A 26,823-nucleotide genomic window follows, 5' to 3' on the forward strand; every position below is an offset into this window, starting at 1 on the left:
TTTCTTTTAAGTGTGCGAATGTTTGACTCTGTCCATACACAAGTCTTTTATTTATTTTAATGATGAGACTTTACAGTCAGGGTTAATTAGTTAACATCAGCTAATGCATTAGGTAACCAACAGTTTTTTTTTTTTTTTTTTCACTCATTAATATAGTTTATTTATTTATTTATTTATTAATGTTTGTTCAGAATACATCAACTAATGTTAATTTCTATTTAAAATGTTTTTTTTTAGGATAGATGTGTATGTGATGTTAACTTTTAATAGATTAATAAATGCTGTAAAAGTGCTGTTCATTGTTAATGTTAGCAAATGTATGAACAAATATTGATGTATAGAATATAGTAGTTTTGTCATTTCAGTCATGTTTATTAAAAAAAAAGAGAGAGAGAAAAACTTTGATGTTAACATAACATTTGTCCAGTGAAATAGATTTTTAGGCATTTTACTTGCATGTGATAATTTTTATATATATCTTCATACTTCATACAAGCACATAGTGCACATCCATAGAAAAAAAAAGTTTAGGATCTGTAGGTTTTTTTTTTTTTTTTTTTTTTTTAAAGAATTTAATAATTTTATTCACCAGGACTTTAAAGTGATCAAAAGTGATAGTAAAGATATTTGTAATGTTACAGAATATTTCAAACAAATTCTGTTATTCTGCTATCACACAAGTCTTTAAAATAATATTACACTTTTCACAAAAATAGGTTACACAGCTCTGTTTGCCACATTGATAATGAGAAAAAATAATTCTTGACAATCACAAAATCAACACTTCTGAAGAATAATGACACTTTAAAAATTCTACTTTGCAATCATGGAATAAATTATATATTTATTATACATTCATATTTAATTATAAATATAGGTCTATCACAGTATTGCTATTTTACTGTATTTTTGATTAAATACAACAAAAGTACTCTCCTAACCTTTAAAATGTTAGAAAAAAATACAGAGGCATTTGTTTTACTTAAATGTCGTGTTTTTATTCCCAGTTAATATCTCAATTTCTGATCCTAAATGATACTGCATCCAAACTCACAAGACATGCATTGTGTGGTTTTAATATTAATAAAATTTGAGCTGGAACCAGAATAATGACCCAGACAGGCATGACTAAACATCTCATAATAGTTATGAGTGGGCTGACAGAAGCTCATCCTTTTTTAATTAATTATGTGTTAAAGGGATAGTACAGCCAAAAATGAAAATTCTGTCATTAAATACCTTCTTGTTATTCCAAACCCATTAGACATTTGTTCAAAACACAAATTAAGATATTTTTGATGAATTTTCCGTGCTTTTCTGCATAGACGGCAACACAAATTAAGGTCCAGAAAGGTAGTAAGGACATCAAGTTAGTCCATTTGACATCAGTGGTTCATTTGCAATTTTGTGAAGCTAGGACAATACCTTTTGTAAGCAAAACAGTTTATTATCTTCTGTCAGTCTTTGGTGTGTTCACAGTTAAACCACTGATGTCACATGGACTATTTTAATGATGTCCTTACTACCTTTCTGGTTCTTGAACATGTCACTTGCATTGCTGTATATGCAGGGTCAGAAAGCTCTCGGATTTCCTCAAATATATTTTAATTTGTGTTCCAAAGATGAACAAAGGTCTTATCGGTTTGGACAACATGAGAGTGATTAATTTATGACAGAATTTTCATTTTTGGGTGAGCTATCACCTTAAATATGCACCTTGAGTCTGTAATGCTCAGTTTTAGGACTGAAAATTAATAGCAGCCACATTGCTAGAAAATGGTTCCAGTTTTCAGTGCTGTGACTGTTGGTTTAAACTCTAGAATACTGCCAGCCAATCTGTCCAGTAGTAACCACAGATGTCTTCATACTAAGAATGCACATGGAGATATGGACATGACAGGTTTCAGAAAGTTTAATAGCATCATTCAGCCACTAGAGGGCAATCGTGACTTAAGTTATTTAGGGCTGGTTAAGCTGTCAGTCATCACGCTGGGCATCTCTACATTGAAGACAAAAAAAAGGAGACTAGTGCATGAAAGGAGTTCAAAGGATGAAGGAGAGTACGCTGTGTAATCGCTACAAGCAATACTGATGTCTTTTCAAGAGGTGTGTGTGAGAGCGAGATGAATGAATGAGGTCAGGGGTGCCCATGGGAATTTAATGATATTTGTAGCTGCCAGGGATAGGTGGAGAGAGAGGGAGAAAATGTGGGTGGAGGAGGGTTGGTGATGATAGAGGCGAGTGATATTGATGAATGTTGTTTTTATTGACTGGTGTGGAACCCTAGACAGGAAATAACAGTGTGAGGTGGGTGTGTTTTGTGGAGTGTTGGGAAATGACACGGAGACAGATTGATACTATATCTGTTAGTGTCACTCTATCAGGAGATCATTTTATTTTTGCAGTTTTAGCTACAAAGGTCTGATATCAAGCCTATTCAGGGTACAAAAATAACACTCGCCAAGCATCATATATATATGTATATGTATATATATATATATATATATATATATATATATATATATATATATATATATAAATTGGCATTGTCAAGGTAAATAAAAGGGACCCTCTTGCCAGCTGGCCAATAATTTTGGTGCTAATTAGGTGCTAATCCAATGTAATCCCCGTTCATTTTCAGTCTGAGCACAACTAACAGGCTTCGAGGAAATCTGAATTCAGTTCAAACATTCTGTTCACACTCAGAACAGGATTAGTATGTGATTCATATCAGGGGCGAGTCGACTCATGCCCTTGAGCTTTTGAGTGAAGTCTGTTCAAAACATGGCTTATGTTGAATTCTAAGAATTATACTCTGAACACTGATGGAAATGAGTCAAATCAAAGACTCGCATCTTAGAATGACATTTACCTCAGTGGAAAATGTATAATCTATTTTTATAGGCTGGATTTATTTGATCATTAATATTATATTAAAGTTATATTATAGCAATTTAATATAACTGTTTCCCTAAAATATAATTTATTCATGTGATGGAAAAGCAGAATTTTCAGCATCATTACTCCAGTCTTCAGTGTCACATGATCCTTCAGAAATCATTCTAGTATGCTGACTTGGTGCTCAAGAAACATACTGTTAATAAATAATAATATTGGCAGGTGTTGCATAGCAAATTTCTTTTACTCTTATTATATGCCTTTTGATTGTATTTCCTTATCACACAATGGAATCTAAAGGTGATAAATTACACCACCATTTTCACACTTCCATTTTTTATATTCCTTGTTTAATCCCATCAGATATCAGCCGAGACTGTAGTGTTGCCAGAACAGTCTGCCTCACCGCAGAATCTAATTAAAACAAAACTGGAGCCTGTCAAGCTTCTGGTGGTTCCAAGTGAAGTCCTCTGTGTGTGTGTGTGTGTGTGTGTGTGTGTGTGTGTGAGAGAGAGAGAGAGCGAGAGAGAGAGTGTGTGTGTGTCCAAACAACATGCTGGAAAAAAATCTTCCTCAAAGCCTTTGGGTTCCCTCTATCAAACTGAAGCTTAGAGATTGCGGCGCCGTATTTGATGTAGATCTCTCAGCTGAAACTTTTGATAGTTTGACAAATTTAGACTAGAGCTGAAATAATATTTTGGTGGGTTGAGATCTTTGAGACTGCTCAAATCTGTCATTTAAAACTGTGTCAGAACAGCTTCATGTGATCTTTCTTTAACCATCAATAAAGGGTGAAAAAAGTATTTTTTATTTTCTTATTATTATTTTAAATAGTAGTAGGCTGTTTATGGATAAAAAGTCTGCTTTATGAATCTGTGCCATACTTTGAACGTGTTTCTTTGGCATAGTACTACAAACAGAGTCGCTTAAAATTTAGTTTTAGACTGAGAGCAAGTTCTGCTGGGGTAGCACAGTCAGATAGCACAGTCAGTAGTGTATTTCACAGCCATCCAGGCTTGTGTATGTGTGCATTAACAGATAAAGACCTAGTGCAACAGCTTCCTCTTTCTTTCTTTCTTTCTTTCTTTCTTTCTTTCTTTCTTTCTTTCTTTCTGTTTCCTCCTCTCTCACTTTTTCTTTACCTCTGCTGATAAAAAGTGGTTTGAATTATATAATAACCATTTGCTGACTTTTAGTTAGATATGTCTTTTCACAGACCTTCCTTTAGAGAGGGCAGTCTCCCAGGTTTTCTGAAGATAACAAGTCTTTAAATGTGAGTTGTTGTCCCCAAATGACCCCCGAAAATGTAAAAGCGATTGCCAGTTTTATGAAGAATAATAAGCAACAGGTGTTCTTCTGACCACCATGATATGTTTGTTGATGGGAATTCATGGTTATATGTCACAGAAAAAACTAATCTAAATTGCTTGCTGTTGTTGTATTTTACATGCTACGTTGAAAAGTTAGGGGTATTCAAAAGTTTAGATTTTTTTTTTGAAAGAAGTCACCAAGGTGCCATTTATTTGATAAAAATACAGTTTTTTACATAATATTGTGATTCTATTTTATTTATATTATATTATATATAATTGAATCTGATTGTATTATCATGTGTCTTATATAGGCATGGGTCTGTCAGGCTTCAGATCCAGCAGCTTGGTGAGAAACCAGCTGGATTGGAGTCTAAACAGGTCTAAATCCTGAATAAGACAGCAAGATACTGCTCTCATCTGATGCTAATCCACCTTAATCCCAGTTCACTTTCACTCTAAGCACAACTAGAGCGGCTTCCAGTCGATCTGAATTCAGTCCAAACATTCTATTCACACTCAAACAGGATTATTCATATCGGGGAAGTCTCAGATGAGCTCATATGTCTATGACTGAAGCGTGTTTAATACATGGCTGCTCTATAAAGGCATTTACATCCCATGATGGAACGAGTTAATGTGCTCCTCCTCTTTAGATGTAATAGGATCCAGTAAGATTTGTTCTCATTAATATAATATGACATAATCTTCAGGGTAATAAAGGCACATCGCCAATTCTTTTTCATTAAATTACACCCTTTTTAAGAGCTGGTATAAGAGGTGTTTTAATATATGTATACTCTTATTGATGATTTTATGCTGTGCTGATGATATTGATATTAATATCTTAATATTGAATGATATATATATATATTAAAGAATGTGTTTGTGACATTTGATTTGAACTAGGCAAAATGAAGATACTGTAAATATATTGTAAATGTAAATATTTCATGTTTATTATATTTTTAGTAATTTGCATTATTTAGATTCTCTGTGGTAGTTTAGCATGGGAGGTGCAGTTTCATATATGTAGTGTATATATCAACATATAGAATCTGCTGTATCTGCGCTGTGTCTTTGAAAGCTGGGGGAAGGTGATAAAAGAGCAAGAAAATATTTATAGCTGCATGAAAATAACTATTTTTTGACATTGTTTTTAAATGTCAACCCTCTCTCTCTCTCTCTCTCTCTCTCTCAATTTCCCTTTTACCTTCATACTATTAACTCATTCATTCCCATGCCTTTTGCTCTTTCCCTTTATCAATCCCTCAGTTTTTTCATTCTCTCTATTTTTTTTTATTTGCTGATTTGGGTCACTGGCTGACTAAGAGACAACTCACAGCTGGCCTATAAACAACCTTCCCCCTTTCAGCAGCATTAACTCATACTCACACACACACACACCTCTCACTCCAGCACTCAGAGGCACAAATCTCTCTCATCATTTGGCACCGTTTGTTTACCAGGCCTTTTGAAACAAGCTTTATGAACCACTCTCTTATCCTCTGTGTTTATATCAAGAAAATTTAATTTTTTCCATGTTGTTTTGCCTTAAGCGTGCTGTGGTGAAGTCCCACTACATCAAGATTTCATCTGGCTGAGGCGGTCAAACATGGATCAGATTTCTGACACTATCATTATAAGGATTGTAGATTCTCCAAGTGAAGCTTACTTCCGCGTTCAGGAATAAGGTGGTTTAAAAAAGTTTCTAAATGTTTTCTTTTGTGATTTCTTCTTCTGTTTAAGGTTTGCAATACTGTTTTTATTATTTTTATTATTATTATTACTTGAATATTTTATAAAAAAAATTATACAATTGTATATGTATTTTATTATGTATATTTAATATGATTTTATACAATTTTGCATACAGTATTTAATAATTTAAATATTTTATTCAGAATTATACCATTTTAGACAATTTTATAAATATAAAATACAGTTTATTATTGCATATTTTCCTTTTATTCCATTATAACCTTCCATTTTACCTTTCTAAAAATATAGAAACATGTTTTAATTGATCATTCTGCAATAATTCAATTCATCACATTACACTTATCATTACTGTGATAACTAGTCTTTATCATCCAGCTGTGTTTGTGTGCTAATTTTTCAGCCCTTTGTACATATTTCTTTGATTCCCCATTTTGTCGGAATAGACTGCGAAGAGCAGTCTGCTGTGTTTGTTTATGAAATGGGAGTGATGCGTCAGTAATGCGATGATAACACGTTTTGAAGGGTACATATGCGTGCGCGTGGGGACGCGGATCCGGGCTAATTTAAACTTTACGCATATTCCATGTGAACGAGCTAGAGAGAGAGAGAGCGGTCTGCTCTAAGAGTCATTCAGAAGTTGAATTACGAGAGCTCCATGTCGAAATCCAATAACCATGCGGCAGATAACGAACATACAGTGTTCATAATCCCATAATCCTCTAAAATTGCTAATGACATCACTATGCTCATGGGCAACAGCGGCGAGACGGCCGGGACGCGTCCGAGCCGAGGGTAGGGGCGTGTCCTAAACTTGCTTCCCTGGGTGTGGAAGCCACATTGAATATTCAGGTTCAGTTTATGTGCACATCATTTTAATTAGTTCGCGCTCACCAGGCAAAGATTTGGTGTGGTAACAATCTCAGCTCACTCAACCCAATTGACACCATATGCCTTCAGTCGTATCTCAAGGGCTCTGTTTGAGTCTTGAGGAGGCGGTATTATTTTGAGAAACAGATTAAAGTGTGTGTAGGTGTCAGAGAAAGAGAATGCTTGAGGTTTGTCTCTGGTGGTACTAACAAAGTGATTGTGCATAATTTAAAACCTCACTTCCTGTATTGTTGGTACAAGCAGCATGCTTTAAAAAGGCATATATAGGTGATAGTGAATATAAATGACCATCACCGTTTGGGTGCAATTATCTGCCAGTCCCTTTCTCTTGTGAATATGTATTATTATTGCCGCCTGCCCGTTCAAGCCCAGCCTTGACAGATGCTCACCGGGCCGAGGCCACCTGCTGCTGTGGCCACAGGGGAGGGGTTAGCGGGTGAGCAGGGAGGACAGCAGGGTTGTGTGTGGGGGAGGGAAGGGGTCCGCCGGATGTGAGCAATTACAGATCAACAGCAGTGGTGAGACACAATTACAAACCCCTCTTCTTGATGGAACGTACCCCCTACTCTTGCTGTTCCCATGGTAACTCATGGAATAGCTATGGCCTTGTAGCTTACAGCTTACCTGAATGTGTATGTGTGTGCATGTGTGTTAAGGGCCCCCAGGTGTGCTCTGTGAAGTGTGCACCCCTGTAATCCGCAGGCTAGATTTTTGGGGATTACAAATCAGACCATTAGAGCTCTCAATCTTTCACTTCTCTCTTTTCATCTCACAACCTACATCCATAAAGACCGTATAGAATAGACCGTCTTTTTAGTCTTATGCAGACAGGCATCTCATTAATAATTTTGTGCAAAGCTATATTTAGTGTCAACGTTGATGCAGGCATAAATAAAACAAGACTGCGCTTGATATTAAAGTCCTTCAAAACAGAACATGGTTCTCATGATTTTGGACCACAGAAATACATGCAACTCTTTTTTCCCCCCTCTCACTTTAAATTCTAACTTCAAAATCCACAGAAACCAGCACCTGTGAGACTGAAGTGATGGATCTCAGCAGTCAGCAGCACACCAACTGAGCCTAGGACATAGAGCGCTGTCTGCGGTTCTGAACAGATCAGGTGTTGCACTCATTTTTTAATGGTTCAGGGATTTTATCAGGTCATTTTCTGGGTTCTAAACTGTTGCATTTACATTTTATTCAGATTGCAAATTTGTTAGTGATGTAGAGATTTTTTCAATTGTTTTTGTAGTTATATTTAATCCAATTAGATATTCATCAGACCACTGCATTTAAACTTTTTGGCTACAGTTTAGATTAGGGAACACTTTTCACTATTAACTTGCTTATGCATTTCATATTGGCTGTTTATTAGTACTTATAAAGAACATATTAATACATTATTCTGCATGATCATACTCTAGATCCCTTAACCCATTCTATTAAATAATATAAATTATTTAAAGGATAATTTCTTTGTCTTTATTGCATTAACATTAGATTTACATACACATCAGATCAGTGCTCTAATTTGTAAATGCTTTAGGGATTATACTTTTTAGATTTAATTTTTAGTACTTTTATGGATGTTTGTTGCATTCACTTTTTTCCCAATACAGATCCCAATATAGATCATGCCTAATTATAATTAATTTGTAACTGGTTTAGATATTTTTTTAAATGTGCATGATTTCATAGGTCTTGACTTAGTTACATTCACATTTGATCCAGCATATTTCTGCTGTAGACACTGGTGTTAAATGTTTTAATTTTAATTGTTTTGATTTTGTTCCACTCCCTTTAGATCCATGTATGCATTTTGCAGATGCTCAAAGTGACTTACAATGCAAACATTTAATGGTAATCGGACCTTGCTCTTGCTAGAGTCATGCTCTACTGTTTAAATATAAATCCTTATAAAAATAGTGAATAAAAAGTCTTATCATCATCCACCAGTGTATAGGCATTGAAAAATGAGCAGAAATGTAGGCCATATGTGTTTTCATGACATGCAAGAATTTGAATTATGGTCTCTACTTTATTTGGGGGAATGATGAGTAAATGTGATAGCTCTTCCCAGAGGCTGTTTGGCGAACTGGTAAATCGCAGGCGGGCTGATCGGAGTTACCCGTCAGTCTATCAGTCAGGTTTCACAGAAGAAGCTCTCAGTTATGGGAATTCCTCTCCTCCTTACTTAATGTGATTTAGGGCTGCCGTGACTGTGTGCTATAATACCATCAAGCGTCTAGACACACACAAGTACACCCGCAGCACTAAAGACTAGACATGAATCTCATCCTCCACAGTCAACGAGGAAAATTCGCAAATCATTTTTTTTTTTTTTTTTTTTTTTGCTTAGACATCACTGGTAGCTCCACACAGAAAGCACAAGCCCTTTACCACAGTCAGCTCTGCTCAGCTGACTAGATCACGAGAACAGTGGGGCGCGAGGGGCAGCTTATCGAGAGAGAGAGAGAGAGCGAGCGAGAGTGCACAGTATAATTGAGCTGTATGAATTTTTCAACATCCGTGGATTCGTTCCAACCGTGTCAGTGGCAGGCAGACTGCGAGACAGAGATTGGGTTTTGTAACGCGCAAGTCTATTTCTGACTAAGCGTGGATTTCACATCCGCCATGCGGGGCTTTGACACGCGCCTCCGAAAGTCACCCTCAAACAGGGTGATTTAAAACAGGAGAAAAATCATAGTTAAAAAAATATCTCCGTGTCAAACAGTGAATTCAAAATTAGACCATGTCTACTGAGTGGGAAGTAAAGCTGGCAGAAGAAAGAAAAGGTGATATGAATTCTATGCAATGAATAATAACAATAATAATATTATTAAAAACACCTCAGAAAATCGTTCAGTGAATAAGACATGACGTCACAGGTGGACACCGACTGATTGTTATAGCTACACACAAAACCACCACCCTCCCCCAAACCCTCACTGACGTTAATATATTGTTGTTGTTTTTTTCGCACAACAAAAATAAAGAATATGCTGTGCTTCACGTTTGTTGATTAAATGTTTTATCATGTGGTTAATCATATATCTAAAACAGAATAAAATAAATGGTATGGAAATCCTTAAATTTACCTTGTACTGGAGGAGATTATAATTTATTTAACTGCACATTACATGACATTTTGCTATAAAATAGGCGTACTAAAAATGTAAATAAAAATATGAGTGGTTGTATTCATGTTTTTTTTTTTTTTATTGCATTACATTAGTTCAATATGTGTTACACAAAAGCTGTTTTTATCAAGTTATCTTAGCCCCTTTTCATATAAAAGTCACTAATGATAAACTTTGATACCATGTGGCCTTCTGTTACAGGTGTTTTTTTTTAAAGATATTAGTAAGATGCAAAGCAATGCAAGAATGTGTAAACATTATCTGAATGAAATGTATGGATTTATTGATTATTAAATATAAATTATTTTCCATTTCCATGTTTCACATGTAATAAATGTAATGCTATTGTTTTCACTGATATTGATAGGTTGTAGGCTAGTAGCTCCTCGGCGGTGGACATGAGGAAATAGCCTTGCGCACACTGGTACGAACCATTCCCGTCTCAGAGAGAGAGATAGAGAGTGAGCGAGAGAGAGGAGAGAAAGAAAGAAGCGAGAGGGGGAGGAGTGAGGGTAGCACCGGGTTCGCTGTGAGCCATGTTGGATGTGAATGAGAGATGCTGCGCTCGTGCCGCTGCTAGCCGGAGCTCTACCAAACACCGAGAGTAGATGCGAGCTTCCCGGGATCACCGAGCGACCGGGGAGCACGGTGGAAGGAGTCGGGCGGCGGGGGTTGAGCTGGCCACTTAGCCGGCAATTGGAGAGAGAAAGAGAGACACTTGGGTTCAGAGAGAGGGGAGAAAGGAGAGAGGAGGAGAAAGGATTTCACCAGACTAATGGCTGCACTGCTACTGGACTTGGGCTCGCTTTCGCCGCTGTTGTTTTTCCTTCTCCTCAGCTCTTTGTTCATTGTTATCCCGAGGAGTGCAGCGGGGCCGTTCTGCCGCTCCCTGTGCACCCACCCAGCCCCCGGAGACGCTAAAATCACCAGCCTACCCGACGGAACGGTAACGGGGGATTTGGCTGGGGGCGATTGGAAGATCCACCCTGCACGGTCGCGTGGAAGGGAATCGCAATGCTTACGGTCCTGTGGAGCTGGAACCCTCTCAGCTCCGTTGAGTCCGGATTACCGGAATTCTAGTACATGGATATCAGAACCCGCGGCGCACACCGGACGCTGTCATCACCAGCCTGTTTGGAGTAAGTGTGGCAGTGGAGAGAAGGGCGTTGTTTCTCGTGTTCTTTCCCGTCCGGTTCAGTATGGCAAAAAGAGGACTATACAAAGGACTAGAACGGACTCGCGGCCACAGACGCGCCTCGACACGGACAGAGTCATTGCACAAAGCGTGCTGGATTGCTATAGAGCCGTGGATAGCCAACTGAGGCCCAACCTCTCCCCATGTTACCCAAAACGGGAGTTTGCCGCTGACAAGACACCAACTCGGCCGTTATTAAAAGCCTATTCTTATTTTAATGTGGTTTCGGACGCCAACAAATTGCGCAAAGCAACAGCGGACCGTCCCCTCTCATGCGCCCTGAATGTTATCGATCTCACCAGAGAGGGCTGGAACGGGTCAGGCATTAGGAATACCCGCGGGTACCCAGAACCTTGTGCGTGGCAGCCCTCTCTAGGACTTGGAAGCGAAGTAAGCAGCTGTCTCAAGTCACACCGGATCACAGGTTGTTCTGAAAGGCATCCAGACTGGCAAAGCAGTAACTGGCACCGGTTCAACATCTCTCTGAGGCGCTACTCTGTTTGTGGAAGAAAGACAAGAGAAAATACAAACAGCACATCTTCAAATAATAACCCAGAAGTTGAATTTGTGCGTGCAAAGTCTGATCGGAATAGTTCACAAAAGTTTTCTAGTGTGCTCAAACGGACTGATGCTCTGGATTTAATGCCACAGGCTGCCTGGGTCAGGACTGAGACTCGGTTTGATGACAGAAAGGCTCATTATAATGGATCGACTGGAATCGGAGCTACTCAGTTGTATATCGGTGATGTACACAACTCTGACTCATCTGCTACTGGCTCTCCCAGGGCTCATAATGCATCACACGTCTACCTCTTAGTCGAGCTTAACTTTCCTAAACGTTTCCGTGACTCTCACATTCACACGCGAGTAAATTCAGCACCCGCTCAGTGGACAGCGACAGTCTCCGTTCGTGAGCTCGCTAACTCGAATGACTTTACTGAAAGTTTGTTCCTGAGGAATTGGAACAGTAACAATAACAACAACTGCGCCAAGAATCGTAATGATAACCACAACAACAGCAGTCCTGATGATCAAAATGCAAATGAAACTCAAAATGCTCCTGACAATGAAGAGCGCGACTTTGTTAGAGGGGAAAACGCACGTTATCCTTGCTCCAATACACGTGCAGAGTGTGGCGACTACAACAGCTTAACCGCCGATGGGGGAGCCACGCGTCCGCTATTAAAATCCGGTAAACGGGTGTCATTACAAGCTGAGGGTGTCAGTCAGCAAGAGGAGCAGCTGGAAGCCGCGACTGAGTGCGTTAGGAGGGAGGGACAGATAGAGGGCGGGGTGAAAGGGGAGGGAACGGGGGAGAGTGACAGACAGCCTGTAGAGAGAGAAAGGGAGGAAAGCATGGAGTGGGTGATTGCAGAAGACACAAAGGAAGAGGTAGTGTTAGAAGAGACACATTTACTGAGAGAAAAAGAAAAAGGTCAAGGCAATGGCAACTCTCAGTCAGACAGAAAAAGCGATGAAAACAAAGAGGGAATGTGGACCGAACAGAATGAGCTTAAACAGAGTCTAGATGGGGTGGAAAACACACAAAAAGCTCTGTACGCTGAGAAACAAAAAGCAAGAGAGAGCAATGAAGTTCAGAGAGGAGAAGAGCAAGATTACAGCAAAGAGCAGACAGGTGTCCCTCCTGTTGGGCGCTCCCGTAGAGCTGCTAATAGGCACCCCCATTTCCCCCAGTATAACTACCAGGTTCAGGTTGCTGAGAACCAGCCTCCTGGTACCTCAGTCATAACTATGACAGCTGAGGACCCTGATGCTGGTGAGGCAGGCAGACTCAGTTACAGCATGGCCGCTTTAATGAACAGCAGGTCCATGGATTACTTCCAAATTGACCCAATTACTGGCCTTCTCACCACCACACACATTCTGGATCGAGAACACATGGATCTGCACTACTTCCGAGTTACAGCCACAGACCATGGCTCACCACGCCTTTCTGGAACAACTATGGTGACCATCACTGTGGCTGATCGTAACGATCACTCTCCTGTGTTTGAGCAAACAGAATACCGCGAGACCATTCGAGAGAATGTGGAAGAGGGATATCCTATCCTGCAGCTGCGAGCAACAGATCTCGACTCACCAGCAAACGCTAACATACGCTACAGATTTATTGGAGAAAGTGCGGCCGTTGCACGCGCTGCGTTTGAGATCGATCCTCGATCAGGCTTGATCACAACACGAGGCATTGTTGACAGAGAAGCCAATGAACGTTATACATTGCTGGTGGAAGCAGGTGACCAGGGAAGAGAGCCGGGCCCACGGTCGGCTACCGTTAGTGTCCATATCACTGTGTTGGATGAGAATGACAATGTTCCACAGTTCAGTCAAAAGCGGTATGTGGTTGCAGTTAGAGAGGATGTTCGACCATATTCTGAAATCCTCAGAGTCAGTGCCTCAGACCAGGATAAAGATGGGAATGCTGCTGTGCACTACAACATAATCAGTGGGAACAGCCGAGGACAGTTTGCGATTGACAGTGTTACTGGAGAAATCCAGGTGGTAGCGCCACTGGACTATGAGACGGAACGGGAGTACACGCTACGGTTGAGGGCTCAGGACAACGGACGTCCACCTCTCTCCAACAACACTGGAATTGTGAGTGTGCAGGTCACTGATGTCAATGATAATCCACCAATCTTTGTATCCACACCTTTCCAGGCTACAGTGCTGGAGAGCGCTCCTATCGGTCACTCCATTCTTCACATACAAGCTATTGATACAGATAATGGCGACAATGCACGCCTGGAATACCGTTTAACAGGAACCGGCACCGATACACCATTTGTTATCAATGCTGCCACTGGTTGGGTCACAGTGAGCTCAGAACTTGACCGTGAATCAGTAGAGCATTACTTCTTTGGTGTTGAAGCTCGAGATTATGGTGCCCCACCTCTTTCTGCCACAGCTAGTGTTACAATCACAGTTATGGATGTTAATGATAACCGACCAGAGTTTCTACAAAAAGAGTATTACGCCAGACTAAATGAAGATGCATCTGTTGGAACAAGTGTGGTCAGCGTAACCGCTGTTGACCGTGATGTGAATAGTGCTGTCACATATCAGATCACAGGTGGAAACACACGTAATCGCTTTGCCATTAGCACAGCTGGTGGAGCAGGACTTGTCTCTCTAGCACTGCCTTTAGACTACAAACAGGAGCGGCGTTATGTGTTAACAGTCACTGCCTCTGACAGAACTCTCCACGATACCTGTCAGGTGCACATCAACATCACAGATGCCAACACACACCGTCCTGTGTTCCAGAGTGCTCATTATTCAGTAAATGTGAATGAGGACCGACCTCCTGGCAGCACAGTGGTGGTCATAAGTGCAACAGATGATGATGTTGGAGAAAACGCTCGCATCACTTACTACCTGGAGGACAATATTCCACAGTTTCGCATCGATCCTGCAAGCGGAGCGATCACACTTCAAGCAGAACTAGACTACGAAGACCAAATGACTTACACGCTTGCCATCACTGCTCGTGACAATGGAATACCTCAGAAATCTGACACCACTTATGTGGAGGTCAATGTTAATGATGTAAATGACAACGCACCTCAGTTCTTAAGCCCCAGGTATCAGGGTGGAGTCAGTGAGGATGCTCCACCTTTCACTAGTGTGCTACAAATCTCTGCTACTGACCGTGATGCTCATGCCAATGGCCGTGTTCAGTATACGTTCCAGAATGGAGAAGACGGTGATGGTGATTTCACCATAGAACCAACCTCGGGAATAGTCCGGACCGTCAGGAGACTTGATCGTGAAAGTGTTCCTTTCTACGAGCTGACTGCATTTGCTGTGGATCGCGGTGTTCCACCTCAGCGTACACCTGTACACATTCAAGTCAGTGTCATGGATGTCAATGACAATGCTCCAGTGTTTCCTGCTGATGATTTTGAGGTTCTAGTGAAGGAGAACAGTGCTGTTGGGTCCGTCGTAGCTCAAATTACAGCGACTGATCCAGATGAGGGCCCAAATGCTCAGATAATGTATCAGATTGTGGAAGGAAATATTCCAGAAATCTTCCAAATGGACATTTTTTCAGGAGAACTCACTTCTTTAATTGACCTTGACTATGAAACACGGAATGAGTATGTAATTGTTGTCCAGGCCACATCGGCTCCACTAGTCAGTCGTGCCACAGTGCGCATACGACTGGTTGACCAGAATGATAATGGGCCCCAAATGCAAGACTTTCAAATCATCTTTAACAACTTTGTATCCAATCGTTCCAACACCTTCCCAAGTGGGGTTATTGGACGAGTTCCAGCCCATGACCCAGATGTTTCGGATCATCTCTATTACACCATAGACCGCGGGAATGAGCTACACCTGCTGCTGTTGAACCACACGAGCGGGGAAATCCGCCTCAGCCGGAAACTGGACAACAACCGACCACTGGTGGCCCCGATGCTCATCACCGTGACTGGTAAGAGCAAGAGGGGGAGGGTTAGGGGAAGGGAGAGAGGGAGGATGAAATGGGTAAATGAGGTAAGTGCTGTTAAGGTCATGAGGTTGAAATTAAATCAGGCCAAATTGGTTTTTCTAACTCTTTTCTGCCGTGCTCTATTATGAAATATTGCTGAAGGCAATGTGTCAGAGTAGAGAGTGCATGTTAGAGGATAAATAGAAAGAATAGAAAATATCTTCAGAGAAAGCTGACTCTTGACTTGCATTTTTCTCTGTAGCAGACATTTAACGATCAATGTAAATTACTTTATGGTGGAATGATTTCTACTGGCATTAGTAGGTACTGTAACAGGAGTCTTGGTGGTAACTTGAGAGAGCGTAAGTGGTGAGGAGAGCAGTGATTGGCCGCATTGCTTGATGTTGTTCATTTCATTGCTTGAAAGTGTAGATAATTGTGGCTTTTGAAAGATTATAAATGGTGATTTGGTATTTACAGAAAAGATGATTAAAAGGGTCAATTTAACATGATGTTTGAGGTTTTGTGACTTCTTTGGTTTATCACTTAGAAAAAAAATCCTGCTCGACTTGAACAATACTGCTGATTTTGTTCTGTGTTTTTACCTTAATTGGCAGTTTGTGTGTGTGTGTATGTGTGTGTAAGGCATATAGGATGGGGAGTTTGTGAGACTGCAGTTAGACAGCTCATTTGCCCTCTGGTAAAATTCTCTCTCTCTCCTCTGAGGAAAGCACACTTCCGTTTCCATCCCCCCTTTAATCTTTATTTCTCATTCATTTTGCCTTCTTGCTTTTCTGTCTATCTTTTTCTCTCGCTATTTTCCTTTTACAAAACATTTTTTCTGTTGGGTTAAATTGTCTAAATATATTTCTAAATAAGCTGAGCCGCTTTCTTCTACACTGTACAAATTAATCATCAAGTTTTGATGTCCCGAGGGAAATTGAAGGTTAAGTTGAAGGAATTAATAAATAAATAATTCCTTTGTATTTCGCTTCACCCAAAGAAACAGCAGTTACAGTTTTCTAATGAGCACAGCCCATTGACTGTAAGATGAAATGACATATTTTGGAACTCAGTGTCGCTTTTATCTTGTTATTCTCCAAACAAGGCAGATATGCTTATATTTATGTGATTAGTTTGTTTTGCTATTCCCTCTATGATGTGGTGTACACAATGCACATTTTAGGTATAGTTAAAATCGTATTGGACTTAGAAATAATTCATGTATACCAGAATGAAATTGTGTACATACTAGTAAATGTAGTTTAATAGAGGATTACAGACAGCCCTCTCATCTTGCATGCTTTCTCTTGCATTCTCTCTCTCTCTCTCTCTGTTCTACTTTGAGTGTAATAGGACGTCCTTAGGGGGAGCCTGGTTTTGGAAACAAACGGAGCACAGTAATCAGCTGTTAAACCAGTGCCCAAGATTTTGTGTTGTTCATGCAAGAATCTACTATGTTTATGCCTACATCTGGATTTGTTTGAGCATATATTAAGTTTGTGTGTTTATACACATGTGTTTTAGTGTGTGTGTGTGTGTGTGTGTGTGTGTGTGTGTGTGTAAGTGTCTGTAGTTGAGTGCTTCTTGGCTGATGGGGGTAGAAATTTATTTCCAGGTGACTAATTTCAGCTATGAAGGACAAATACGTCTAAGTATTTCACCCTCTTTTTATATGCAAAAACAAACAGAGGCCCTTGAGACCTAGAGTCTGTTTTGGTCATGCTAGATTTGCAATTTCAATGTTTACAAGCGTGTTAAATGTGTGAGCTGCTGTTGTGGAATTTGTGAGCATGCGCGTGTATCAGGTTTGTTGTGCCAGGTAGAGAAAGCTGAAAAACCTATACTGTAGGGACCTCTGAGATCTATTTGTTTATTTCAGGTTATTGTGAGCTGGTAGAAGCTATTTGCATGTTTCCCTGCGACCCCGGTAAGAACTGCTTCAAACACAATCTCCCTCTGCAAAACAAGCCTAAAATAAAGTTCACTTTAGAGTGGGTAAGTGAGCTGGATTATAAAAGATTAAAAGGGTCTGAGAGAGGAATAGAAAGAGATACAATGAAGAAAGAATGGGCTTAGGAAATGTGTAGAGGAAGAAAAAGAAGAAAACAGATTGAGAAAGCGAAAATAACAAAACACTCAAGTGGAAAAGAGAAATGGAGGGTGGCGAATGACAGGCGAGTGATTGAACAGGAGGAATAGAAAGAAGAAAAACTCGCTGAATTCAGTCTTGGTTTTAATGGCTAAAAGGAAAATTATTCCAGATGAAAGAAATGGAAAATTGCCCTCTTTGAAACATACCATACAGCTCTTAATATGCTTTTAAATGAAAGACTGTGTATATGTGTATATGGGTCTTGTATTTGTGCTTGCACTCAAAAATCTTCATAAGCAGTATTCTGATCTTGTTTTCCAATAAAATAATGAAACATCTTTATAAACAAGATAAGTACTTAACATATAAATGGAAAAGAAAATAATATTTTAGGAAATTTTATATTCATTTGTTTATTTATTCCTTGTTTTAAGCATATATTTAATACATTTTGATATATTTATTCCCAAAACAAGCATAAACCATTTGTCACTGGCATTATAAAATAAGTTTTTGAATTCGTTGTGTTCTCCAAAACAAGTCTCGAAATCTTGGTATATCAAATAAATTTAAAGCATATTTTGAAATAAAATATAAAACCATGCAATACTATTGTGAAATATGAGTTATATGAGTTTAAAATAATTGAATAAATTCCAAATGTATTCCGATTATGCACATTTGAATTTTTAGCAGCCGTTACTCCAGTCACATCCTTCACAAATAATTTGAATATGCTGATTTGGTGTTCAAGAAAGAATGATATGATTTATGATGTAGAAAACATCTGTGCTCCTAACAGAAATTTTTTTGTGACTTTATAAATATCTTTACTGTCATTCTAATTTTTCATATTCCACTGATTGCTAATGTCAGACATCATAGACACAAATATCAAACAAACAGCAAAGAAACACACACACACACACACACACACACTGGTGATTTGACTTATCCTCTGTGGGAGCCCGAATGTGTTGATTTAATCAGCATGACTAATAATATTTTCTGCTGTAAGCTACATTAATCATTTAAATCAATGTTTTGTTTAGTTTTATTTAAATGTTGAGTAACCACTAGTTGTGGCTGTTTACAGTAATTAAGATCATAACGTGTCATTTTGCTGTAATTGCTATTATTTGTTAGGCATCAGTGATTATTGGAATATAACAGCAAATTGTGTTTTCCATTGTGTTTTGCAACATATGTTTTTTAGTTTAATGGCTTTGTGGGTTAGAGAGAAGCAGGGACTGTTTTGGGAGGTCAATAGGGAACCACTGCCTGATAATCCTGTAATCAAACCAGCTGCCTCCTCGCACCCTTCCCCCACTTCTCCTGTACCTCCAAACCCCCGCCCCCTTCTATCTGTCCTTTCCTCGTCCTAGTCTTTCCCACAAACACACTTTCCCGGATCTCTTGTCTGCTTGATATTGCTTTCATCTTTCTGGCATCTATGTAAACGCTGCTGCTTCCCTGCCTCCACCCTTCCTCCTCTAACCCCTTTCGCTCTTTCCATTACACTCTCTCTCTCGCACAGGGTGGCATTTCATCAAAGAAGGATATAATCTCCTTAGACACTGAGACATCCAGTGACATTAAAAACTTCAAGCCGCGGCTGTCGTCCTCTTGTAGACACTCACACGTTGTGCTTGACTTTATTTCTCCATGTTATAACAGCACAACTTGAGTCAAACACTTCAGTACTGTGGAAAATATTTTGAGCTAAACTGTAATTTACATGCAGTGTTTGCGGGATTATGGAATTTACTTGTTTAATCGCTAACTATTTATCCTCCAGTGAGCTGTAAACCTTTTGCAACCATCATTATTTAGTCAGCGAAATTAACTTGAGAATTGCTTCACACCAATTTGTGAGTGAATTATTTAGACCGGTTTTGTGACCCGGACCAACTGATAAATTGAATAGATCTTATAAAAAAAAAAGATTTTTAATTAATAAAAATTATGAAATTTATATTAAAAAAAATGTTATTGAAAAAAGCTATATTATAAATATTATTTGGCAAATACCTGTTTATTAGTTAAAAGTAAGCTGTAAAATTGTTTATCATCACATTATGTGTATTTTTACTGTGACATATAGTTAAATGTTTTTTGCAAGTAAAATTATCAATTACCATATAATTTACAATAAAAACTGTACAATAATGTACATTTAAGTTTGTGTTAAATTGGATGTTATGTAATTAACACATTATTTTAGTGTTATGGATGTTACCCTGATGTTGTTTTGTCTTTTTGTATGACTCTGTGCATCATCTATACATTATTTTCCATGTATTTAGACAATATTTGAGCAGTGTCCTTGTTTTTATGGACAGGCCACTTAAGATGGAAATCATTTGGTTTTCTATTTTCCCCCTTTATTATTATGGTGATTATCAGAACACTTTAAGGTGAAAAGGAGATTTTGGTATAGTTTAAATATATAAAGAATGCAGCATGTAATATATTGTTATAAGTTATAAAATGGACAAGCACCAATGTACCACCAGGGAAAACCTGAATCATTCTTGCCGGAATTTTTACAGTGAATGTAATAGAATGGCAGGTGAAGTTGAGTCTAAATAACGTCTGTGTGTGAGAGAGAGAGACAGAAGTGGGGGTGGACGGTATATTTTATAAGAAATGTTTATCAGCATGAAAGGTATGACTTACAAGGGGATGACATTATGATCTAAAGTCTCTCTCTCCCCTCCCCTTCATTTTATCGTCTTTTATTCTTTCCCATTCCTGACTCCTCCTTACCAGCCTCCAGCAGCCTCACCGCTCACCCCATCTCTCTCTCCTCCTCACCCTCTGCTGAATCATTTCCTCTTCTCTGTGTAATTTTCTTTCACTCAATTTAAATCGACTTCAGAGTGACTTGCTGCCAAAACTGTTTTCATGCACTTTAGCCAAAAACCTTTTTAATACATGCAGGAAAAAATCATTTAGAAAATGGAAAAGCAACTGTGAAAATGTCATCAATGTTTTACAAACAGGATAGACTGAATAACATGATTCAGAATTGCTTGGATTGGTGTTGGTGGCACTGGAGTATTAAAGATATTCCAACAGAAACACTTTAATGATAATAGTGCAATGGTGTGTATTTTTGGACTCACAGCCCAAAAAGTGGAAACTGGTTCAAATTCACAGCCAGTGGCTGTAATATTTAAACCCAAACAAATATGAATGTGTACAGCTGGATGTCAGGAGGCTAGTCAAGAACTTGTCTGGGTCGTAATTTCCCCCCTTGAAGTAAATATTTTATCCTCTCAAGGGAAAGACAAGGCCAGTTTTAGAACCATTCTGATTTCTTGGCAATGGCATTTTATTTCAATATAACTTAAGCATCATAATAGAGTCTGGCTTAAATGTATGCTTATTTAAATGTAGAAATACATGTTTTCATTAGGTTCACTTAGACAATATTTGTTTCTTTATCCCTCTGTCTTTCCACCATGTTCTCTTTTCAGCTCTAAACTTTCTGTGTGCTTCCTAAGTTGTATGTACTGTTTTGTGTGTGTATGAGCATGAAGTATGTGTGCATTTGATGTACACACGCTTGAATCACTCTGCAGCATGTTGCTAATTTCACAGTCAGTGAGCTGTAGATGATATCACAGGCTGCACTGACACCAACCTGACTCACTTCACATGTTCAGATGGACCTCTGGAGGAGTAGAGCTCGCACAGATACTATTTAAGTGTTTCAGATTGCAGCAGGTTAAAACATAGGCTATATGGCAGAAGTTGAAGTGATGAAGTGAGTTGTCAGACATGTTCTTAAAATAATTTGATGTACGGTGATAGAGGACAAGACCTGTAGTTTTCAAGTTTATTTTTCAAGTTTGTTCTCCAACTCACTTCATCTTCCTTTGTCTCTGTCTGTTTCTCAGATGGCATTCACAGCGTCAGCGCTCAGTGTGTGTTGCGGGTTCTCATCATTACGGAGGAGATGCTCAGCAGCAGCATCACTGTGCGACTCCAGAACATGTCCCAGGAGCACTTCCTGTCCCCGTTGCTCACTCACTTCCTGGAAGGGGTGTCAGCCGTGCTTTCAGTCTCTCCTGATGATGTGTTTGTGTTCAACGTGCAGCCGGATGCAGATGCAGGAAAGGTGCTCAACGTCAGTTTCTCCGCTGCATTGCCGGGAGGGCAGTTTTTCCCATCGGAGGCTCTGGAGGAGCAGCTGTACCTCAGCAGACCTAGACTCAACGCCCTTGCACATATGGAGGTGAAACACGTATACACACACTCAGTTGCCTCGTGAGGATCATTAGTTACAGTAACAATATATCAAATCTAATAGAAATGTCAAATATCAATTGTTTTTGATGTTTTGTTAGATAAAATAATGGCATTCATACATTCTAAAGTGTCGTTTAAGAGTTTTTAAGCATGACGAGAATCATTAAAATGAAAAAAATCTATCAATCATTATTTAAATATTTACAAAATAATAATTGAAATGTATAAATAAAAAAACTTATGCTAGCATGCAAAGTTTTGGGTCATTGAGATATTATTTTTTAAGATATTTCTGAAAGGAGACTCTTAAGCTGGCCAAAGCTGCATTTATTTGGTAAAAAAACCAGTAAAAGAGTAATATTGTGCAAAAACTATTGCAGTTTAACACAGCTGTCTTCTGTTTTAATATATTTTAGAAATATAGTTTTACTCTTGTGATGTCAAAGCTGAATTTCCAGCAGTCTTTTTTCCAGTCTTCATTATCACATGATCCTTCAGAAATCAGTCTAACATGCTGATTTGCTACTCAAGTGACATTTCTCATTATTATCAATGTTGAAAACAGTTGTGCAGCATAATTTTTTAGTGGAAACCATAATATGTTTTCTTGCAGGATTATCTGGTTAATAGTAAGATGAAAATCAATCTTTTGTAACATTATAAATGATCTTATAAATGCAAAAAATAATAAATAAAAAAAAATAGCTGACCCCAAATAACCCTAATAAACTCGAACTTGAATAAAAATGAATATCCTTCTCAAATGGAGAAATAAAAAGATGTATTTAATGCTATTTATTCAATTTACATTTAAAATTTTATTGAAGGAAATAATAAATAAGAAATTATCAAAACAATTTTTTAAGTGCATTTATAATCTGAAAAACACAGCTTGACTGAAATGTTCAATGTATCAATTGAATAAAAGCAGTCTTTTTGTGTTGAGAGCACACAAACATACAAACACACTCACTTCTCTGACGCTGTATTTTGTATTCTGGCAGGTTCTCCCGTTTGATGATAATGTGTGTTTACGTGAGCCATGTCAGAACTACATGAAGTGCATCAGCGTTCTCCGCTTCAACAGCTCCGCTCCCTTTATCGCCTCCCCATCCACGCTGTTCCGGCCCATCCATCCCATCACAGGGCTGCGCTGCCGCTGCCCTGCCGGATTTACAGGAGATTACTGTGAGATTGAAATTAACCTGTGTTACTCAAACCCCTGCATGAATGGAGGAGTGTGCGCTCGCAGAGAGGGAGGCTACACCTGCATCTGCCGAGAGGATTACACAGGTGAGAGTGTGATTGTGTATTTTAGGAAGAGACGTTTTATTGTATTGTGTCTTCTAGATGATGGGAATTCTTGCAAGGACTTGAAAAAGAACGTCTGGTGCACTTTGCAGTTTATTCTGGCCAAGAATCGCCCACTTATGGCTGGTTCACACTGCCAAAACAAACAACAAGATTTCAGTGTGTACTAAAGTTGGCTGTTGGATGTACAGTAGAATGTTGAGAATAAAAACTGTCATTTTCATACTGCCCAACACACGGAAACAAACAAACCCAAAAACCCTAGGCATTTGATGATTGTTATGAGTGGTTAGATAGAAAAGCACAGAATACCTTTTGAAGATTTGATGCTAGGATTTAAACTGGCTATAGATACAGATTCCCAATTCAGTTAGATTCTAATTCACAAACTGTCCATTCCATTCAAAATTTGATTGGATTGGATTCATTTCGGATTCCTTTTTGAATGTCTCTCTTTTCCTCATTTTTTAAAAATCTCTCAGCTAATGCAATAAATTATTTAAGGATCCTTTTTACTTGGTACAATACAAAAATGTGAATTTCTGTAATAATTTTTGTCAAACTGTCAGACATAAAAAGCTATAAACAAAAACTGCTCTGTGGATACCAGCTGTGGATATTAACTTTAAATTGTGTTTCTTATGAAAAAACATTTTGATAACAATGTGTAAAATGATTGAACTTACAAATGTTATTTTTTTTTTTACTTGATTGACAAATAGATAAAGAAAAGCATTTGACCAAATGACAAAGAAAAGCACCTAGCAAATGGACAAAGAAAACCAAATGGCTGTAAATGTGTCCATTTTTTTTTTCAATTTAAAAATGCTTTGTTAATTTAATATTTATCTACATTTTAAAGCATTTAATTTCTTTTCATGTTTAAATGATTAATTTCTTGTTTCGTAATATCTAAATTATCGCTCTTAGTCCTCCATGCATTTGGACTGCAAATATGGGTAAAATAGACTCGCAAAAAAAAAAAATAGTCTTGCTCTGAACAATCAGTTTTGGGATTTTTAGACTCGGTTTTGAGATAGTTCAAAGGAATATCACAAGTAATGGGAAAATCAATATTTTAACCTAGCACTGGCCATACGCGTCTTCTGTGTCTCCAAATCCAGTTCTAGTTCTTCCAAAAAAGCACTTGAAAATGATGCAGCATCCTGCCAATCAAACGATGCCAGTTTTCTGTGCAATATGCATCAGATGGCCAATGAAGGAGCTGTGAGCGATCTGTGGGCGCACCATCTGATGCTGAAAGTAGATGATGGCTACTGGTGGTGCAATGCAACTGCTAACCGGATTGTTTTTCAGTGTGTAATTATGTGTGGCCATGTGAGTAAAACAGATCTAAACTCTCAGCAGTGAAGTCAGTCTGAAGTTAAATGAGCAACTCTCAGTAATACAAACGCTGCAGTATGAGAGCAAGTGAAAGAGAGAGAAAAAAATCCAACGGAAGGAAGAAAGCAGGGGCAGATGCAGGATCCCCCGAGGGCCGTACCATGTGTGTGGTGGGGGTTGGGTAGAGAGGGTGGTTTAGCCCAAGAGGAGAAGAATAGCTTTGATGAATTAAACATCATTTGAACGAAGGGGAGAGAATACATTACCAAATATTCTGAGGGGATGGAGTGGATAGGTACCGGGGAGGAGAGTGAAACGGAAAAAGAGTGGAAGAAAGAGGGAAAAGTGCTCTTATTAGTAAGTCAGGAAGTGAACAGCTGGAAAAGAGAAAGAGCGAGCACCTGACACAAATATAAAAGTACAAAAGTATCTAGAGACCGCAGATAGAGAGACTAAAGATGGAGAGATATTTGCAGAGAGCTTTTTAAAGCCTTTCCCTGCTGGATTTGAAGTGAGTCAACTGAGAATCAATGGAGATTTGTTTAAGTGTGTAAGTGTGTGTATTTGAGAGCATGCATGTCCCTAAAAGCTGATCTTTTGTCCATGTAGAGATAACTGAGCTTGAATGCTTGTGTAGGTGAACATCTCTGTGTGCCATCACTTGTCTTTGTTGTGGATATGTGAAGACAATTCTGTTTTTCTTAGTTTGTTTTTGGACTTTTATGGCTCATTGAACACAGAGGGGCTGTTTGTATTTTTGAGTTTCAGAATGCTGTGCTTATGTTCGTGTTGTTTGTGTGTGTGTGTGTGTGTGTGTGTGTGTGTGTGTTTCTGGCAGTTCTGGTTGAGGAGTTTAAAGAAATTGCTGTAGGTCTCTAAATGTGTGTTAGTAAGAGCACTGGTGGGAAATGTTTTCTCAGTATTGCTTGTGTTCATGTCAGACAGTTCATATGGTTTAATAAGGGCCAGGGGCATACAGACGGGATTATGAGACATGTTAAATAACAATAAAACCTCCTAAAAGCAATTTTATTAAATTCAAATGATACATCTTGCAAATTGGAACACCATTATACAGTCAGCACCACTACTGACAAGAAACCATGTCATTATGCAGAATATACATAAATGTATTTTTTTTCCCTCATATTTTAGTAATCTGAATTGTTTTAGTTCGGTTTCAGTTGACTAAATGTAATCAGATGTTAGTGAAAATAAATCTACAGTAGATCTACAATCTAATGGGTTTAGTCAAATTTAACTCAAAACTAAAAACAAACTAAATTTAACAAATGTATTTTTGTAATTTAACTTAAATTATAATGCAGTATCTGTCTTTAGTTCAAGATAGTCAGATAGTTTGATGCCTCCTTACATTTTTTTTGGCAAATTAATTTATCAAAGGAATTAGTTATTCTTTATGAAGAAAGTCATTTAATTTATGATTTTAAATCAGTTCACTTGGTATTCAGTGGCCTGTGACCTGCTTATATATTTTTTTATTTTATTCCGGGCACAGCAACTTACTTGATATGGCTTTTGAATATTCAGCCTGGTGCTGTCAAGAAGAAAATGCGCTAAAATCCTTTTCCCTTTGCAGGCGATATGCTTGTGAGCTATGATGAATATGCTAATACCTCTCATTGAATATGGAAATAATTCTCAGTCTACGTATCCAGTAGGATAAAGGCTGGTGTGTTGGTGTGTGCGTGTGTGTGTGTGTGTGTGTGTGTGTATCTGTGGCTGGTTTGCAGTGAGCAGTTACTATTGTGTAAACATTAATGGTTTGTTTGCCTGTGGTGTGTGTCTGTCCACATGTGTGTCCTAAGGCATTTGGTTATGTGTGTATACAGTATATGTATTTCTATGGTGGTGGGTCAAAGTTTGAAGTGCTTTTAAAGGCAGTATTTTCACACTCCCACTAAAAGGAGATGGGGATGTCTACATGTGTGTCTGTGCCAGAGGTTTGTACATGCATGCACATTAATGTGCTTTATTTAACCGTTGCCAGAGGCTAACCAACACAATGCTGGAACATCACAGAACCAGAATCTGGCTCACATTTGGCTCAGCATCATAAAGCCTAAGGGCAGGATTTGCTGATGTTTCAAAACCCCAACAAAGCTGCTTCATGTGTGTGTGTGTGTGTGTGTGTGTGTCTGTTATTGGTCCACTGGGACATTCCCGTCTACAGGTTTTTTTTCAGA

The 26,823-nt window shown here is 38.6% G+C and overlaps 1 protein-coding gene across 2 annotated transcripts in view; it reads left to right on the plus strand.

Moving 5' to 3' along the window:
* Positions 1-10,494: 10,494 nt before the first annotated feature.
* The window catches only part of celsr3 (cadherin, EGF LAG seven-pass G-type receptor 3), a 40,694-nt gene continuing 24,365 nt past the window's right edge, over positions 10,495-26,823 (plus strand). For both annotated transcript variants that reach the window (XM_052563508.1, XM_052563509.1), the window contains exons 1-3: positions 10,495-15,612; positions 21,610-21,947; positions 22,966-23,254. In XM_052563508.1, coding sequence (XP_052419468.1) covers positions 10,737-15,612; positions 21,610-21,947; positions 22,966-23,254 — 5,503 coding nt within the window. In that variant the 5' untranslated portion in view covers positions 10,495-10,736. The remainder of the gene's footprint in view (positions 15,613-21,609; positions 21,948-22,965; positions 23,255-26,823) is intronic.

Source organism: Carassius gibelio, chromosome B8 (assembly GCF_023724105.1).
Source record: "Carassius gibelio isolate Cgi1373 ecotype wild population from Czech Republic chromosome B8, carGib1.2-hapl.c, whole genome shotgun sequence".
In the NCBI taxonomy this organism is placed as follows: Eukaryota; Metazoa; Chordata; class Actinopteri; order Cypriniformes; family Cyprinidae; genus Carassius; species Carassius gibelio.